At 38.2% G+C, this 18615-nt stretch overlaps 1 protein-coding gene across 1 annotated transcript in view; it reads left to right on the top strand.

Annotated features, from left to right (window-relative positions):
- Positions 1-18615, top strand: part of LOC306881471 (cadherin-7-like) — a 63657-nt gene that overhangs the window by 32578 nt on the left and 12464 nt on the right. Inside the window, exons 5-11 of the mRNA XM_079435589.1 lie at positions 1253-1420; positions 1910-2097; positions 4300-4553; positions 5520-5656; positions 9727-9848; positions 16460-16577; positions 16722-16973. Of these exons, the coding sequence (XP_079291715.1) occupies positions 1253-1420; positions 1910-2097; positions 4300-4553; positions 5520-5656; positions 9727-9848; positions 16460-16577; positions 16722-16973 (1239 nt within the window). The remainder of the gene's footprint in view (positions 1-1252; positions 1421-1909; positions 2098-4299; positions 4554-5519; positions 5657-9726; positions 9849-16459; positions 16578-16721; positions 16974-18615) is intronic.

Raw genomic sequence — 18615 nt, 5'->3', positions numbered from 1 at the left:
AGTGGGGGGAGTCGTGGTTAGAGCCTAATGGTTAGCCTAATGGTTAGAGAGTCGGACTCGTAATCGAAAGGTTGCGGGTTCGAGTCCCTGGCCGGCAGGGATTGTAGGTGGGGGGAGTGAATGTCCAGCGCTCTCTCCACCCTCAATACCACGACTGAGGTGCCCTTGAGCAAGGCACCGAACCCCCAATTGCTCCCCGGGCGCCGCAGCATGGCTGCCCACTGCTCCGGGTGTGTGTTCACGGTGTGTGTGTGTGTGTGTGTGTGTGTGCATTTGTTCACTACTCACTGCTGTGTGTGTGCACTTGGATGGGTTAAACGCAGAGCACCAATTTCGAGTATGGGTCACCATACTTGACAATACGTCACGACTTTTTTCACTTTCAGTGTACAATATCTAATTCAGATTCATTTCTAAAAACGAAAAGCACCACACACTTTCTGCTGTCACTTGAGCGACAAGTCTTTTCAAAGCTATGATGTGGTAACCACCAATTCCTGTAATGGAAACATGCAAACGTCAAGAGACCGCTGTTTTGATTGACTCACTTAAAGATAGAAAAAGTTGATGGGACTTGTGATGAAGTTACTGGCGCACATTACCTCCTGATTACAGGGAATGAAATCCTTAATGTAATCAGCACTCTAGCTGTAACTGAGGTCATTTCCACATATGGACTCAATCAACAGGGTAAATTACAAACCTGGATTAAACTTTTTCTCCTTGTTTTTTTAAATTATGCGGCTAATTTTAGAGACGCCACCACAACATGTGGAGGAAAATGAAGCCAGATATAGCAAATAGCAGTGCTTATTGAATAGGACTTATCATAGCTTCCTGTGTGCAAAAGGGAAGTAGGTACTATTTAATCACTCTCGAATGTGCCAAGCAATGATAATTCCAAAACAACAATGACTTCGAGAGGAAATTGATTTGCAGTCATGTACTGGCTTCAGTGAATTTGACTCATCGATGAAAGATCCATTATGATATGGCCTAACAAATCTGGAAAAGGTCCTTGCTATTTAGTTTACTAAATGGTAATCCTATTTTAATTGATGCACACTCCATCTCCCTATAATGTAGAAGGGAAGTGATCCATATTGTAATCTAGATGCTTTTTCACAGCTTTTACAGGCCAGGAGGATGTTATCATTACACAGTACATTTCATGCATCAACAACCCTCCATGTTTCTTACAACTTAATTAACACTACGTGTAGGAAAACAATTAAACATTTTTTCTGTGCAGGCATTGTGAGGACGGCTCTGCCCAACATGGATAGAGAAGCACGGAACCAATATCTGCTGGTAATCCAGGCCAAAGACATGGTTGGTCAGATGGGAGGACTCTCAGGCACAACGTTGGTGACGGTCATGCTGACGGATGTTAACAACAACCCGCCCCGTTTTTCACGGAGTATGATTCTTCCACTGGCTATAAAGCAAATATGGACCCGATCCATCATTAATACATGCTGCCTTCCCATTTAATTTGCATGCGAGTAAGCTGAGATTTTTAATGGCTCAGGCTGATCTTGTATTATAGAGATCAAGCGCTCACTGTAGTTGCTGTGTAATTATTAGGTAGATGATCTTTTGAATAGAAATTAACAATCTTATTTTATAATAGAGGATTTTTTAGATCATTGTCATAGTTATTTCTGTCCCTATTTTTAGCTGCATGATACCATCATCTGCATCAGTATGTGTCCGGGAGTGTGTGGAGCTTAGTCTGTCCTCATGCTTGCTATATCTATAGAGTGTCTTAACTGCTACGGAGCAGAGAGATACATTATTAGTTCAGACCTGGCCCTAACAGCTGGGTGATAAGGAAGGAAAAAAGAGAAATAGAATCATCAATAACCTCTGCGTGTGGGTGTGTGTGTTTGCCGGGCCTCTTTTGCAGAATCCTATCAGTTTGCTGTGCCTGAATCCCTGCCTGTGGCATCGGTGGTGGCCAAGATAAAAGCCTTGGATTCTGACATCGGACCAAATGCTGAGATGGACTACAGAATTATAGAGGGCGACGGCCTTGGGGTGTTCAGGGTCGTGCCAGACAAAGATACCCAGGAAGGAGTCATAACTCTACAGAAGGTAGGCCAGAGACAGGTTAAACCTTATATGTACTTTTGGCTCCATTGCTATGACAGGAAATAATTGAAGGCGATAAATTTTTCATGCCTGTAAAGGGGGTGCGATAAGAAAATGTGCTAGATGTAAAAAGCATGTATCTTTAGATGTAGTCAGAGGTTAATCTCAGGCTATGCGTATAGAAGATGCTAACAACCACTGGGATCATTTCTAATATATGACCGCTTTGAGTTCCTGTCAGAGTCATTTACTCTGTGCCTGTCTGGCGAAAGAACGCTGAAGAACTCAACAGTAACATGCATTAATGGCTAGCATATTAATGGCTAGCATCCTGACGCTTTCACACACATGGTAATGAAGTGCTGTTAGCGGCTGGTCATGACCCAAGACCTCCAGCCCACCTACACTTGACTCCTGACATTTTGCTTAAAGGCAAAACTGTCCAGCATGAATAACACTTATCTTACAAATCATTATTTATTGATATATATATATTTTTTTTGGATAACAGATATCGAATAGAAGGTTTTTTCTTCAAAAATAAACATCACAGCTGTTTGTCAAATTTCCTGACAAACAGACCTTGGGCAGCCAGGATCCATGACCAGACCTCCCCGGCAACCATATCATCAACTTTAGAGATGACATCGCAGGGCTCATCAACAACAATGATGAGATAGCATGCAGAGAGGAGATGAGAGACCTAGAAAAATGTTGAGGAGTCAACAACCATCTCTTAATGTCAACAAGACAAAAGAGATAATTGTTGACTTCAGGAAATCAACAGTGTTTGGAAACTGCTCTTCCTCTCACTGGAAGCCCCTACAGTGCAGACTGCTCAGCATGTTATTTCCCCCGAAGCAGTGTCTAAAGAAAGTCGGTAACAGAATGAAGGACAATACTTTGACCTTCAGCTTTTTCTTCCTCTCTTCCTTCTGGGAGAAGCCTCAGGAGTATATACACTCCTGAACTACTGGACCTGGGAACAGTTTCTTCCCACAGGCGATCATGCTCCTCAACTGCTTTGACCCACCTCACTCCCACCCATCCCCCATGCTTATGTATCATATGTTATGGATATAAAAATTCATACGGAGGAATTTCTTTCAGGCGTATTGTACATTTAGGGGGGTTTTATATTAAGTTTGCTGCTTTAACTTCAAGCCAAATAGATTTTCCAACTATCCCCTGCATAATGTTTCATTTTTACTATTATAGTGTAATGTGTTTTGATTCTAGCATATATGCATGTATATATTTTTATATGCGTCAATGATGCGTCATTTATTATTGTTTCTTTACAAATATGCATTAGTATGCATCAGTTCTGTTTGAAAATATTAATATATAATAAAATGTAAAATATGAATAAACTCTAAAATCCCAAGAAAACACAATGATTTAAAAACATTTTTTTTTTAATATCTTGAAAAATATTATTTTTAGTTAAATTAAAACAGCATTTTGGAATATCTGGAACAGATGTGTGCACTCAAGTGTAAGCTATAAAGAAAGTATTTTATTACTTTTACTTGGTTACACCACTTGACATTTACACAGAGAAATTAGATTGAAATATTTGTAGAAAACGTTCTCTAAAAAATATGCAATGAGCATGAAAAAAAAAGATAATCTTTTTTGAAAACTTACATTTTGAACTCTGTATATTGTATATACAGTACAGTGTTTTATATTTGCACTGTGGTTTCCAGGGAAACTATATAGGATAGAATTGACTTCTCATTTTAAAACTACAGCTAAACGTTCACAGGTGCTGGATTTGGCTTTGTTGCACCCTCAGGGAAGTTATGTTTTGTCAGTGATATGAAGGAGGCTCGGAAGGTAGTTTTCAATGTGCTGCATATTACAGCAGACAGGAGTGATAAATGATTATATGCGAAAGTATTCCACAAGACATTTTCGGCATCATGTATCTCTGTCTTAAAATCAATGTACTGCTGTTCTTTTCTGTCCTGTCAATCGATAACAATACTTAAATGAAATATGAGAGCTAAAAGGAGTGGATCAAGGGTTCTTGGATGCATTATTTACGTACACACATCACAGCTAGATTTCAAATGTGAACCCTGTTCATGACTTGCCTGGATGCTTACCACATATTCTCTGTCCTTGTTTATAATTTCAGAACTATTTCTAAACTTTCTCTTCTGCTCTCCCTCCCTCCTTTTGTGCTCTTTACCTCAGAATCTTGACTTTGAAACAAAGTCGAGCTACACTCTGAAAATTGAGGCATCCAACAGGAACATAGACCCACGGTTCTTGTCTCAAGGACCGTTCAGTGATACGACGATGGTGAGGCTGACTGTGGAGAATGTAGATGAGCCTCCTATCTTCTCCTCTCCGCTCAGCAAAATGGTCGTCTCTGAAGCTGCTAAAGTGGGAACCATCATAGGGACCGTCTCTGCTCTGGACCCAGACTCCACCAATAGCCCCATTAGGTAGGACATGGCCTCGTGGAATGACTTTACACCGCAGTGATACTGGTTTTTATGAAGGCAAGATTAAATCTTGAGAAAGACTACATCATTTTTAATTAAAGTTTTTAAACCTTAATAAAAAAATAATACCAAATTTTGGTATCAAGATAATATCTAGTCAGACTTTAACTGTATTGCATTCTCCCCTTGCAGTCTAATATATACGGATAGAAATCTGATCACAGTTATCTGTGCAAAATGGCTTGCAAAAAGCTTGCAAAGTCACATACACTGCTGTTTAAAGGTTTGGGGTTGGTGAGATTTCATGTTTTTGACCCTTATGCTTACCAACGCTGCATTTATTTGATAAAAAATACAATAAAGCTGGTAATATTATGAAATACTGTTGCAATTTTAAATAATTGTTTTCTATTTTGATGTCAAAGCTGAATTTTCAGCATCATTACTCAGTGTCACATGATCCTTCAGGAAACATTTGTTATTATTATTATTATCAATGTTGAAAAAAAACAAAAACCTTACTGATCCTAAACTTTCATACAGTAGTGAACATAATATTATTCACATAGTTACATGTGAATAAAGCAAATGCGTCACAGTGTGTCTCGAGTATATTTCCACATTACATTACACATTTAATAGGGTCAAGTGCTATCGGATTTCAAGCCAATCACATAAATGCATGTTAATGTAAAACAGGCCTAAGATAATACATATGCAATTCATTAGTGCTATTATTATTGCATTAAATTCTTTTATTTGTTTACGTGGGAGTGGATGCAAATGTTGACTGTAAATGAGTTGTGGGACTCAGCTGTTTTGTGCTGAAAGACAAATGCTCATAATTAAGTAGTTCTGTGAGAGCCACTGAAAATAATGATTGCTGTTGGGGCTGTGACTTCAGGTCATATCTATAGAATACATTTAAAAGTCAAAGCTTGAAATTCATTAAAACTTTTTTCCCAGGTATTCAATAGACAGAAACACAGACTTGGAGCGATTTTTCAACATTGAGGCAACAACAGGAGTCATCAGCACGGCTAAGCCTTTAGACAGAGAAGCTAATGCTGTACACAACATTACCATCCTGGCTATTGAAAGCTGTGAGTGACCTCAAATTATTGTTGAACTTGTTTATATGGTTGCTGTTATGGTTTGAAGGTCTTATGAAATTTTGTGAAGGTTACACTGACAATAATTATGTTTTTTGGCTGAAACAAAGAATTAAACACAAAATACGAAATGTGAAAGAGGCCTGATTTATTTGCAGTAGATATGCTGTGGTGTTCTTTTTTTATTGTCCAACAAGGTCTGTCAGTTACAGAAACTGCTACTGCTTGATTTGCCCTTCATAAGTGAACCATTCAGAGGGATCTTTTATTGAAAGATTTTTTTGAGCAGCTGCATTTTGTTTTTTGCTCAAATTCTATTAGGATGAAATCCTTCATAAAATTTGAGCCTTTAATTTCACAATAAATATCATTATCCCAAGACTGCTGGGGCTAATAGTTAGCACTGCTCTTGGTGAACAATATTTCAAATCGTGCCCCTCGTGCATGACGTGTCTGTCTATATTGCCGCACGGCACATATAGCATAAGCATTCAATCTGCACGAGAGCTCTGGCCAGGCTGTGAACAGATGCTGCACCGCTGAGGTGACCGCTGTCCACTGGCATCTCCAGAATCCGTGTAGCTTGATCGAGTCTTGTCCTGATTGTAGCCGATGGGCAGAACTGCCTGCCTAACTTTTGATGCTGATTTTCACCCTGACCTTCACTCAAGTGCATCTGTTCTCTTGATCCCCTGCAGTCTTCGCACAGACAGCCATAACCATATTGACTTGAGTGATAGAGGGGAATAATATCCATCATGTAGTTACATTTTTAACCCATATCCATAAACGTGGACGCACTTAACCAAAGTTTGCAGGTTTACCCTCATAGACAATCAGTCATTGTCAGAGGCATCCACAGTCTCTAAAATGGGTTTTGGCAGAGAAGATTGAAATGTCCTCTTCTATTTGTCTGTAAGAATGAGACAGAGGCTTGCTAGCTACCAAAAGGTAGCCTCAAAGTCATTTGTCTTTGCGCAATGTTAGGTAAAGTGTTAATGGCCCTGAAAATCATAAAGGAGGAAATCTCAGTTTCTGAAAATGGATATTTTAGATTCTAAGGGCAACCATATTTGAAAGGCACATTCAGAATAAAGTTTCTATGTGTGCCAGGATCTCTTCAGAAGCTTAAGAGAAATGACTATAAATGTGCCCACATAAGCTATATTGATGTGCAATTTGCTATATTAGTTACTGTAAACAGCCTAAAGTTAGGAGAATTGACTATATTACAGAAGCACTGTTTATTAATTCTTCCTAGAGCTGCACAATATTGGAAAAACTTACATTGCAATGTTTTGTTTTTCTGTAATACATACTGCATTATGATTTTTTTTCAGGAAATAATTAATTAGGGGGTGCATCTGCACAGACTATATATATATATATATATATATATATATATAGATAGATAGATAGATAGATAGATAGATAGATAGATAGATAGGCAAAGAAAGAAAGAAAGAAAGAAAGAAAGAAAGAAAGAAAGAAAGAAAGAAAGAAAGAAAGAAAGAAAGAAAGAAAGAAAGAAATGCGTGCATACATACAGAGTAAAAAAAGAAAAAAAAAAAAAAAAAAACTTGTCCACTTGGGGTATCATAGGCCATGTTCTCACTGTTTTGACCCATTCGATATAAATCTAAAACAAATAGTCATTATTATTAAACACAGTTATTAAATAAAAAAGAAATATACTGTAATAATACTATTACTATTACTCTAAAGTAAAAAAAAGAAATATGTTGTGCAGCATTAATTATTACTTATACCTTTAAATGTTTAAGATTGGTTTTAGCACTGTATTTATAAAAGCAACGTGCATTACCTTGACCAGACATTTAATATCAGTACATATTTACTGTTAGTCCACAACATTGCTTCCTGACAAATCTGAGTACCTGGAAGGAACCCAGTAACCTCTCTAAAATGATTTGTCTTTATCTAGTAATCACAAATGACTGGTAAGGTCTTGGAAAGGTCAAGGAAATTCATTGGTCAAAAAAGTGTGGCGCTATTACATTTGTGACTGCACTTAACATGGCGAATTATGAGCCAGTGCCCAGGGGCGTCAGTTGTGACATTATAGTCACCGCCATGACAATGTGCTTAACAGCCACTGTCCGTGCCATCGACGCTGAGGTAACTTATTACCCGTTTTATTGTTTAGAGCATTGTAAAGCAAGTTATGATACTCATTCAGCGATGGCAGTCTGCCTGAGTTTAATTCACGGTAGATCCCTCATCCTCTAAAAAGTCAAATTAATAGATGAATTAGCTCAAAGTGCACGCCGTTTCTCTCTCCCCGCCTGCAACTCAGCAGGTTTCCTGCAGGTGTGTATGGCACGGAGGCAGCTGGGCTCTATATATCTTGGGCGGAAGATACTGGGAGGCGTGAGTCATATATTTACTAGTGCGGTTTTGTTGGGATATGCGTTTTCTCTAAACCAGAGCACCGTTTGGATTAGACAGTTAAGCTGAATTCTGCTAGCCACGTAAAGAGTCAAGCTAGTGTGGAACGTACAATAAATCACTGGGTTTTCGATGGAAATCAACTTCGAATGAGCCAGCATATTTCCAGCCCACTGCTGCTGCATGTTCACACCTGCAGAATAGATTTATTTTTGCTCTCCATCAACTAATTTGGATGAAGACCATGATCGCGTTTTGTCCTTCTCAATGCCCTCGATATCATCGCCGCTGCCAAAATTATGGAAAGCTCATAATGACAGGACAGCTTGCAAAAATTCAGAGATTTTGCCGATTAGCTCACAACTGAAATGCTCTTAATTGGTTTTGTAGTGCATTGTGAGCATGCACCGAATGTACTAGCAAACAGCAGTCATTCTACTCAAAGAATATTAGCAGCTGTGTCTGTTCTGGTTGACTAGAGGCAGTATGCCCTCAACAGGTGTTTGCTGTTGGCTTGTGCTTAAGCGCCAATACCATTTGAAATATCTACATTGCATAGTTACACAACAAAAATAACCTCACGTCCTTGTGCAGTCTGTTAATTTGTTGATTGCCAAGTGCAGCATGCCTAGTGGTTGAAAATATCACCTTATTTGCTAAAAAAATAGAATGAAAACAGAAATCAGATGTGTGTTTAAAACGCTTATATTATACCCGGGTCTTACCAGAAAGGCCCTCACATCTGCTGTTTTGGATCAGATTGCTGATAAATGGGATGTTACTGCGATCGGCCTGTTTATTTTGACAGCTCAAATTTGATTCAAAGTCACATAAAACTCTATTGCATGTATTGCGGCAGTAAATTTCCCGGAGTGTTTTTATGGTCCTCGGCACTCATTGGAACAGAGAGCAACACAAAAAAAACCCCAGCAGCTAATTCCTACTTCAGTTTCCTGTATTGCATCAATCGTTGTGACTTTCATTTCTAAGATTTACTTCTCATTGTGGCTTTGTCCTTTTATGCATACAAAGGGTGAAATTGTTAATGTAACTCCAGCTTCTGAACAGTTGTCAGATATAAATGATTTCTGATTTATTTCTCTGGATAAAATGAGCCGAGTGAACAAAGTTTAGGCAGCCGCAGTAGAAGAAGCATATTTGCAATCACTTGTAAGAACATCAATGGGAATATTTAAGTTGAGCTCTAAAGTTCAGGAGGAGCATGTTCGTCTAATCCTGTCAGTCTCAATGCAAATGTAGCTAAACGGCTACTTAGATCATTTTTGTGACAACTGCTTCAGTCCCCCCCCACCCCCGATCTCTACCTTTATTATACATAATGTATGTACTTCATTGTAATATTTATGTCAAATATTTTTTACGTATTCAGATCAACTTTGTTTTGCTTTGTGAAGTAAAATCTTTTCATAATACAAATCATTTCAATTCAGAATTACAGAAAATGATGATTAAATGCTCCCAGTGAGCAAGCCAACAGTGGCCGGAACGATGGCAAGGAAATTAATGCAACCTATTAAATAATGTAACACATTTAAATAAATAAAACATATTGAAATAAATGTGTTGGTGCCCTCATGTTTTTTCATCTATTAGCCTGTTCATGCATGCATATTTTTTCTCTGTGATTTCAGTGGATCCATTGCAGGTTGGGAAAGGAGTGGCTCTGATCACAGTGATGGACATTAATGACAACGCGCCAGTCTTTGCCATAGAGTATGAGACCTTCCTGTGTGAAAGTGTTGGACCAGGACAGGTATTGTGGCTCTTGATTCTTCATCAGAAAGGCTTTCATATCAAATGTTTCAAACCTGTATAGTACAAAAAAACGTCTCGGTTACTAATGTAACCCTCGTTCCCTGAAGGAGGGAACGGGAGACGTAACGTCCCGTCGCCACTGTTGCTGACCATCGCTGCATGGCCGTCACAAATCTCGGCTCCTCAGCGAAAAACAATGTGTGCGTGCGCCCGCTTCCTGTTTATACCCGCGCGGCGGGGCGGGGGCGCGTGACGCGTTCACGCACGCCAACGTTCATTGGCTTGTTCTGTAGATAATCGAAGTGGATAGGGCTCTCTGAAGTGATCCCAATTACGTCGTCACTTCGACGTTACGTCGAACGTGAGCGACTGAAAGGGAACTGAAATAATTATTCTTCTCAACATTTCTGATACTGGATGAAATTAATTGTGCAGTATTACTGTTGGAAGCACCTAATAAATGAGAATAGATCTCATTTTCAGATTATGTACTGCAGTGTGCAGCTTGTTGATTTGAACCAAGGTTATAGTACTGCATTTATTTATTTATTTATTTTCATTAGTTTATATGAATATCTGTCGCTGTCCTTCATCAGAAGCTCAACTAGAAAGATTCTGGGCCTGGATCCATAGCCAGTAAAGAGCAGTGAGAGCCACAGATGGACAAAATGATAACAACAGGATTCTACTGGCTTTCTGCTGCAGATCACTCTAATCAGGGGATCAAAACATTGTGCGCTCATGCAGAAAAAGCTTTACACCGATGCAAATGAGACAGAGGTGACTGTGGCATGAAATTGGTTTGTTGGGTAGCGTGGCATTGTGTCAAGTAGCCAAATGTGAAGTCCTTCAGCAGGCAATTGCAGAACACACAAACAAAAGCAAACCGATGGGTTCCTCATTTTCGAGTCAGCAACATGCCCTGATTCAAACACATTTTTTGTCGCATTCATATTCCAATGTTTGTCAGAACGTCATTACTAAGATGAATGTGGTATAAAGGGCAATACGAATGCCACATACTAAACACTTGCTATGAGTGCGTGGAGGAAACAGTCTGGACCTTAGTCCTAATGGGAATGATAAAAGCCACTGACAAATTCTATGACATGATGCACCATTGATCTTGAAAGCGCTGGGTAATGTCAGAGGACCAACACCTGTAGTGAAAACATGACTGATTTTACTCAACTAGAGGTGCCTTTCCTTTTGAGAGCATCTGCTGCATTACCACTGGTATTCTATAAAAGCTACATGGAAAGAAGTACATTTTTGTTCAAATACTCCAATTTATTTTTTAATTCAGAATTTATTGTCTTGTAATTTTAACTTATATTTCACATATATCTTATATCTGACTTCATATCTCATAACTTGTTTCTCTTAATTTGCAACTTCATATCTCCTAGTATTTTGCACATTTCAGATGTGATCACTATAGTGACTCCGTATCTCCCAGTTGTGACTATTTGACATAATTCTGACTTTATCTCACAATTGCGACTTAATATCTCCCAGTTTTGACTTTTTCTCATAATTCTGATTTTTTTTTTCTCACAATTGCGACTTAATATCACACCGTTGTGACTATTTCTTACACAGTAATTCCAACTTTATCTCAAAGTTGCAACTTAATATCTCACAGTTGTGACTATTTCTCATAATGCTGACTTTATCTCACAATTGCATGTCTCATCATATTTGTGAATATTTCTCATAATTCCAACTTTCTCACAATTGCAACGTAATATCGCTAAGTGTGACTATTTCCCATAATTCTGACTTTATCTCACAATTACGACTTAACATCTAAGTTGTGACAATTTCTCATAATTCTGACTTTATCTCACGCTTGCGACTTAATATCTCAGTTGTGACAATTTCTCATAATTCAGACTTTATCTCACGCTTGCGATTTAATATCTCACAGTTGTGACTGGCTCATAATTCTGACTTTATCTCACAATTGCGACTTCATATCTCACAGTTGTGACTACTTCTCATAATTCTGATTTTCATAATTTCTGATTTCATAACTCACTTACCATTTCTGGTAATTCCAATTTAATATCTTGCAACTACAAATTTATTTTTTTGTAATCTGTAACTTATTGGTTATGGATTTTGTAAATACGATTGTCTCAAGACTGCAGGTTTACAGTATGTAACTGTGATTATTTCTTGTATTGGTGACTATATTTTGCAATGTGAGTTTCTTTTAAACTGTAAACTTTAAACATCAGAAACAGAGTAAGAAACAAGCTTCCATAGAAATCCTACTTAGTAATTGTAATTATTTCATTAGATCTTTGACAGACGGTGTTTGTTTAGAGGAGAGTTAATAGTCAAGCATTTGCAGAGGTGTTTGAAATTCCTACTCACTCAATTACAGTGTTGTTTTTATTAGTGTATCAGAAATTGACTTGATCTGATCATTTCTTTTGGGAGCAGTGAAAGAGTACTGAAGGATGTTTTTCTTTTTCTTAAGAAAAATAATCCCTCCCACAAGAGCTCTCAAAACAAAGAGAGAACAGAACAAGGCTACAGGGTTTACTGAGCATGAGATACAATCCCCTGTAGTGGCATGATTGTCTGAGCCATAACAATTAGTCCTGGCCTGCCTGTGTCCCAGAGTCACAGGGAACCGTGTTTGTTTTGCCTAAGTGAAAAGGTGCTGGTGGGCTCTTTTCACAAATGCTATCTCAGCCTTGAAACACATTACCATAGTCCCTCAAGAACACTCTCTATGTGTTTTGGACACCCCAGACTTCCATCACTTCTAACTTTCAGAGCTCTCTCTCATATTAGAGGCTAAATTACTTTCCCACCTCTCCGAGGAACAGTAGAGTGGTCTCTCTTTCTCTGAATAGAGATGAAAGCGCCTGTATGTTTTCATAATGATTTAGTTTCCCTGTGATTCATGTTCACTTCCATATCTTCAGCCATGGGAGCACTTGAGCGATGCTGCAGTGATAGTCAAATGCTGTCTCGATAGCGCAGATCTCTCTTGTGATTCTTAGCACGATGAGTCTGTCCTTCTAACGGCCCTTAAAGCGTTGTACCTCCAAAACATAGGCTCTCAGACATCCTGAAGTGCTTTTGGAGACTGGATCTGAAAGTCAAAGCCTTTGAGTGAGGCGTTCTGGAGCTGTTAGACAAAGAATTTTGATCAGACAGAATGTTTGCCGTGAGGCACAATATCATCAACAAACAGTGATGGCACTTTTACGCTCTTTGTCACTTCAGTGCCTTGCAAAATAGTCGCAAATGCTGTTTGCGTATTTGCATCTGAGGCGAAATAGGCTCTTTTTCAGCCAGCCTTCGTGCCTGTTGTTACACTGTTATCTACGGGTGTATCTCCATTTCGTTGTTTTTATACGGCTCATCTGCACATTTGTATATTTAGAGCTTCACACCTGCTCCATCAAGAAGCCAGACGCTCTGAAAAAGACTGTATGGAGCTCTTGAATTTGAATGAACTCTTCAGAATTGCCTGGAGGAAGAATGAATCGTTGCATATAGTTGCGTGGAAAACCTGTTGCCAGGTTTTGAGAGCAAATGCAACCAGTTTTTGAGTGCAATTTCTTTTCACTTCTTTCCTACACAGAGAGAGCAAAAACTACATTATTTCAAAGAAGGGGTTGCATCCATAACTAGTCAACAAATCAGTCAAATAGTTTTGTGTTCACTTGATCCCAATCAGCCATGTGTTCTTGCATTAAAAAGCAATTACCACAGTGTAACAAACCAGAATGCAGGGGTCTTAGCATGCATTTTTTTTTTTTTTTTTTTTTTTTAATTGGTACATTTTTAAAAATATTTTTAACTTTATTAAATTAATTTAAATAGAAAATTTGATTTGATTACTTATGGCTAGATTATTTAAATCATAGTAATCAAATTATTTCTATTTGAAAACATTGTTAGTGCATTATTAATATCTTATTTTCCTTATCAGTATTGTTTAATTAGTGCATTGGTGTCTTCGCTGTTGTTGATGATTCCTTAGCATTTAAAGTATTTTAGCCTCTAAAATTCTGAAAACTCTAAAAATATCTAGATGAAGTCAGTTGTTGGATGACTAGGCGATGATAATCACCCATCCCCGATGTACATGATGCGAGAGGGAATATTACCCATCATTGCATACGAGTCTAAAACAGATGGCTTGTTGAAAAAGGTCCCCAGATCCCCATCCAACAAGTGCCTGTAATGGGGTCACAGGCACCAAACGTATGTCTTCACCTTCGTTTCCTAGCGCAAAGCTCTTTTCTCTGTGCCCTTGGTTTCTCTTTTGTTCCTAATATGACTTTTTGAATTTAATAGAACCTTAATATGAATTGAAGCTGCGGTCTCTAAATGAGCCAGGTGATTTGTTACAGGTGATTTAGCAGATTAGATTATGAGGAGTGAGTGTTTTCCCAGGGGTTTTTATCTCTTTAAGGTCGTCTATATTCTGTCTTGTTTCTTTATGCCTCAGAGACATGGTCAGCAGTGGCAGGCTGAAAGACTGGTGTTTTAAAGCTCTCGTGACTGCTAACTCTCCACGGGCGGTCTCACTACGGTGAAGATTTTCCCCTCTGTAAAATCAGATGGTGCAGGAGACATTCCTTGCCCTCCAGCCATTTTTACATGTACTGCAAAAAGGCTTAAATCACCCATATTTTTCCATATAATGCGCTTCTTGGCTGCACAAGAGACATTTTGTGTTTTTACACTATTACTCTAAAAACAATTTACTTTTCCACGTCTCCCAGGTTGGTAAATGTGGAATCAGGTTTGGTTTAAGACGCTTGGCCTTGGCAAGATGTTCTTATTCATTTTAAATGAACCCATTGCCTCAATGATTTAATCAATACACTTTGCATTCGCCTTAATGGACTATCTGTAATTAATTTTGTCACAGTTTACTGTAATCAGCGTTCGGTGCTGAGGGAACATCCTGCTCTGCTTGTGTCATTTATGCAGGTTTTTAATAGCACAACGTTTTACGATTTCAAAAATATTTACAGATAAATGATAAATCCGTCACAGTTCCCATTGCCAAATACTCACTTAGCGTAAATGGAGGGTGGTGTTAAATAAAAATAACTGAGTGTAGAATTAAAGCGCTGAAAAGCTTTTGGTGAGTACAAGGTCATATTCCTCGGACGAATTAGGAAATAATACAGGAGTGTCCGTTAGCCACCGCTCCGCTGAATTTATCCTGTGCGTAAGGTTTTAGGAGATTTTTCAAGCAGATTGAGTTTGTGCTGACTGCAAGGGAAGAGCTGTGCACACAGTATTTAACCCAGCCAAAGCCCACAGATTAGGCCACAACAGTGTGTCAGTAGAATCTTCTTAGTGTACCACCTGATGGGTCACCCTGATATTCATCTCTAAAGCGCAGCACTTTGCCCAGCTTTGGGGGTTTCGGTCCAGATTTAGTCCGGGATGGCCCTCTACTTTGCTAAATCCCTGGATACTGCATGAGCGTCATCTCACACTGATTGCTTCCTGGGCTTGGTCTATCCTCCTAATGTTGTTTTCAGCATGATTTAAACTTGTGAATTGGGTATTTTTTTTCCTCTAAGTTCACCACCTTGAATTCGGCTGATGGTTGAATTCTTTCTGTGTTAAAACATAAAATGTGGGCATCAATTCAAAATGTTAAAGTAGTTCGTTATTACAATCTTAAAAATAAAGGTTCTTTATTGGCATCAGTGGTTCTATAAAGAACCTTAAACATCCATGGAACCTTTAAAATGCAGAAAAGGTTCTTTATAGTCAAAAAAAGGTTCTTTAAATTTCTAAAATGTTCTACAAAATGGTTCTTTTAGGAACTGTTCACTGAAAGGTTCTTTGGGGAAAAGGTTCTTTTCCATCACTGCAAAACACCCTTTTTAAACCTTTAGTGGCTAGCGTCTTGAGGTCAATTTTTAAAAGATATTTTTTTAATTGTCTCACTGTCTTTAAATGTGGCTCTCATGGCAGAAGATGCTAAAAAGCCAGAGAGATACAACACAACCACCAAAGATGTTTGTCCGATGTATGTATACATAAACCAATAAATGAAAAATGCAAAACAGGTTGTCGTGGATAGTCAAAATTATCTAGAACTATTCAGCATCATTTAAATAATTAAAGCAAGTAAAAAAATATTAGTTTGTTTGACTGATTCAGTTTGATTACATTAGGTTACATGAAGAAAAGCAGTAATGGTCAGGTCAGATAGATATAGCTACTTGAAGAAGCTGTGAATATCTTTGTACATTGTATGTTCAATTAAATGGAAATAAAATATTCCTTATTTGAAAATTGACTTCATTCAATAATCATAATTAATTGGCTTATTCAGTCTTTCAACCTGTGATGTCTTAAATAATCTTACTTTTGGGGATTTTCTGATCAAATACTGATATATGCTATTTCAATATTTTTTTTTAAATAATTAATAAACATATCAAGTAATTAATTCCAGTGATGAAATACTGAGATTTACCTATAATCTCAAACATTCTTTATTATGGCAAGACTGCAGTGTTTTGAGTGAGAAAACTGTGGATTATTTTGTCTATAACATCAGTATTCATCTTCCTGTTCTTTACTCCCTCTTCGACACTATCTTAGGTCATTGAAACCATAAGTGCAGTGGATAAAGATGAACCACCCAGCGGGCATCGCTTCTTCTTCTCCCTCACTGCAGAGACAGCTGGGAACATGAACTTCACCCTCCGAGACAATAAAGGTATGTGATTTCATTAAGTCAGTTTTTAGCGAATCCTTGAAACTCAGTTCTTACTCCTAATAAGACCAAAAAGACTTAATTTTATCTATTCGTATAAGTAATTTTTTCACTTTTCACATGATATCTTTCTCTTTCTCTGTACAGACAATACCGCTTCTATTCTAACTAAGAGGGGTGGTTTTCAGAGGAGGGAACAGTCTATGTATCGACTGCCGGTGTTGATAGTGGACAGCGGGACCCCTGCTCTCAGCAGCACTAACACGCTGTCTATTAGAGTGTGTGACTGTGACCCTGATGGGACGCCCCAGTCATGTGGCACAGAGGCCTTCACGCTGTCAGCTGGACTCAGCACTGGAGCTCTCGTTGCCATCCTGGCCTGCATCATCACTTTACTTGGTAGGAAATACATTTAATCCTTTTGAAGCAATGGTTAAAAGGCATAGTTCACCCAAAAATAAAAATTCTGTCGTCATTTATTCGCCTTCATGTTGTTCCAAATCTGTTTGAGTTTCTTTCCTCTGCTGAACACAAAAGAAGATATTTTGAATAATGTAATTAAACAGTTGATGTAGACATTGACTTCCATAGTATGCTGAAAAAAAATACTTTGGAAATCAATGGCTCACGTCACCTGTTTGGTTACTCACATTCTTCAGTGATGACAGAATTTTCGCTGACAGAACTATCCCTTTAATAAGCCTGTTTAATGAAATGAACAGAGTTTGACAAAATGCTGCATTTTTTGGTTTGCTTGCCAAACATTTCCTCGGTCTGGCATAGATGTGAAAAATAGACAGTCCAACCTCAAAATCACACCATTGGTTGAACCAGGGTTGCTTTGTCCTGCTGGTCAAGATGAACAAATCAACATGCAAATTGCTTTTTATAAAACAGCATTCAGCTTTTGTAATGTGAATTATTTTAGAGTAAAAACTGAATATTCAGCCAGAAAGGATGTAGGGGCTTGATGTGTTCATCAGGGTTTGATTTGAGTGAAGAAAAGAAAATTGTTTCAAGGGCTGAAACGTTACATTTTGCTCTACTGTTCAAATGCTCTACTGTTCAAATGTTTGGAGTCAGTATTTTTTTTTTTTTGTTTTTTACTTTTGTTCAGCAAGTATGCATTAAATTGATCCAAAATGACAGTAAATACTTTTACATCCTTACAAAAGAAGATTTCTATTTTAAATAAAACGGATTTTAACATAGAAAATACTATGTTGCTTGAGCCTCAAATAAGCACATTTCAATGATTTCTGAAGGATCATGTGATACTGAAAACTGGAGTAATGGCTGCTGAAAATTCAGCTTTGCCATCCTCAATGCAGAGATTTCTTTCAAAACAACCAAAAAAATACCCCTAAACTTTGAACAGTAGTGTATTTTTATTTATTTATTTTTATTCTTTAAAATAACGTGATAAATCATGCACAGCAGGACCAGGGACATTTATTAATAAAGCATATGGGGTTGATTTTGATTTCATGTTGTCTTTAAGACAAAGTTACTATGCTTTCTGAATGCAGCTTGCAATCACAGCATATTTGGCCAGTTTTTATTATTGTTTTCCAAACCATCTTTGAAGAGCTTTATTGCATTTCCACCTCCCCCGTACTGACATTTAGCACACAGTCAGGCTGCCGTTACTTTAGAAGCGTTGGCACGACAGCTCCAACAGTTGGGATGCGGCGTGCGTCGAGAGGTCTACTTGGCCACAATTGACTTGTTTACCCTCTCCAGGGAGGCTGCTGGTCTGTATGATTACTTATTATTTGAGGCCTTATTAGCTGATTGTTTGATGAGTGACCTCTACCCAATATGTACCATTCACTTGGTCTGAATGGTTGACTGGCATGTCTTTGTGTTGATTTGCTGACCTGAAGACTGCACAGAGGGAGTGAATGCAGTCCTGTTGGTTTGATTGATTTCTTGATTATACCATTGATAGGTTGTCTCTCTGGCTGTGCTGGCAGTGTGGAGTTCTGTTCACGGACACAACCACAAGTCTATTTGCTGACAGATGTTGTCTCTTTCTTTG

The sequence above is a fragment of the Barbus barbus genome (genome assembly GCF_936440315.1).
Source record: "Barbus barbus genome assembly, chromosome: 15".
Lineage (NCBI taxonomy): Eukaryota > Metazoa > Chordata > Actinopteri > Cypriniformes > Cyprinidae > Barbus > Barbus barbus.
Note: the sequence above shows the minus strand (reverse complement) of the source record. Positions and strands in the feature narration are given on the sequence as shown.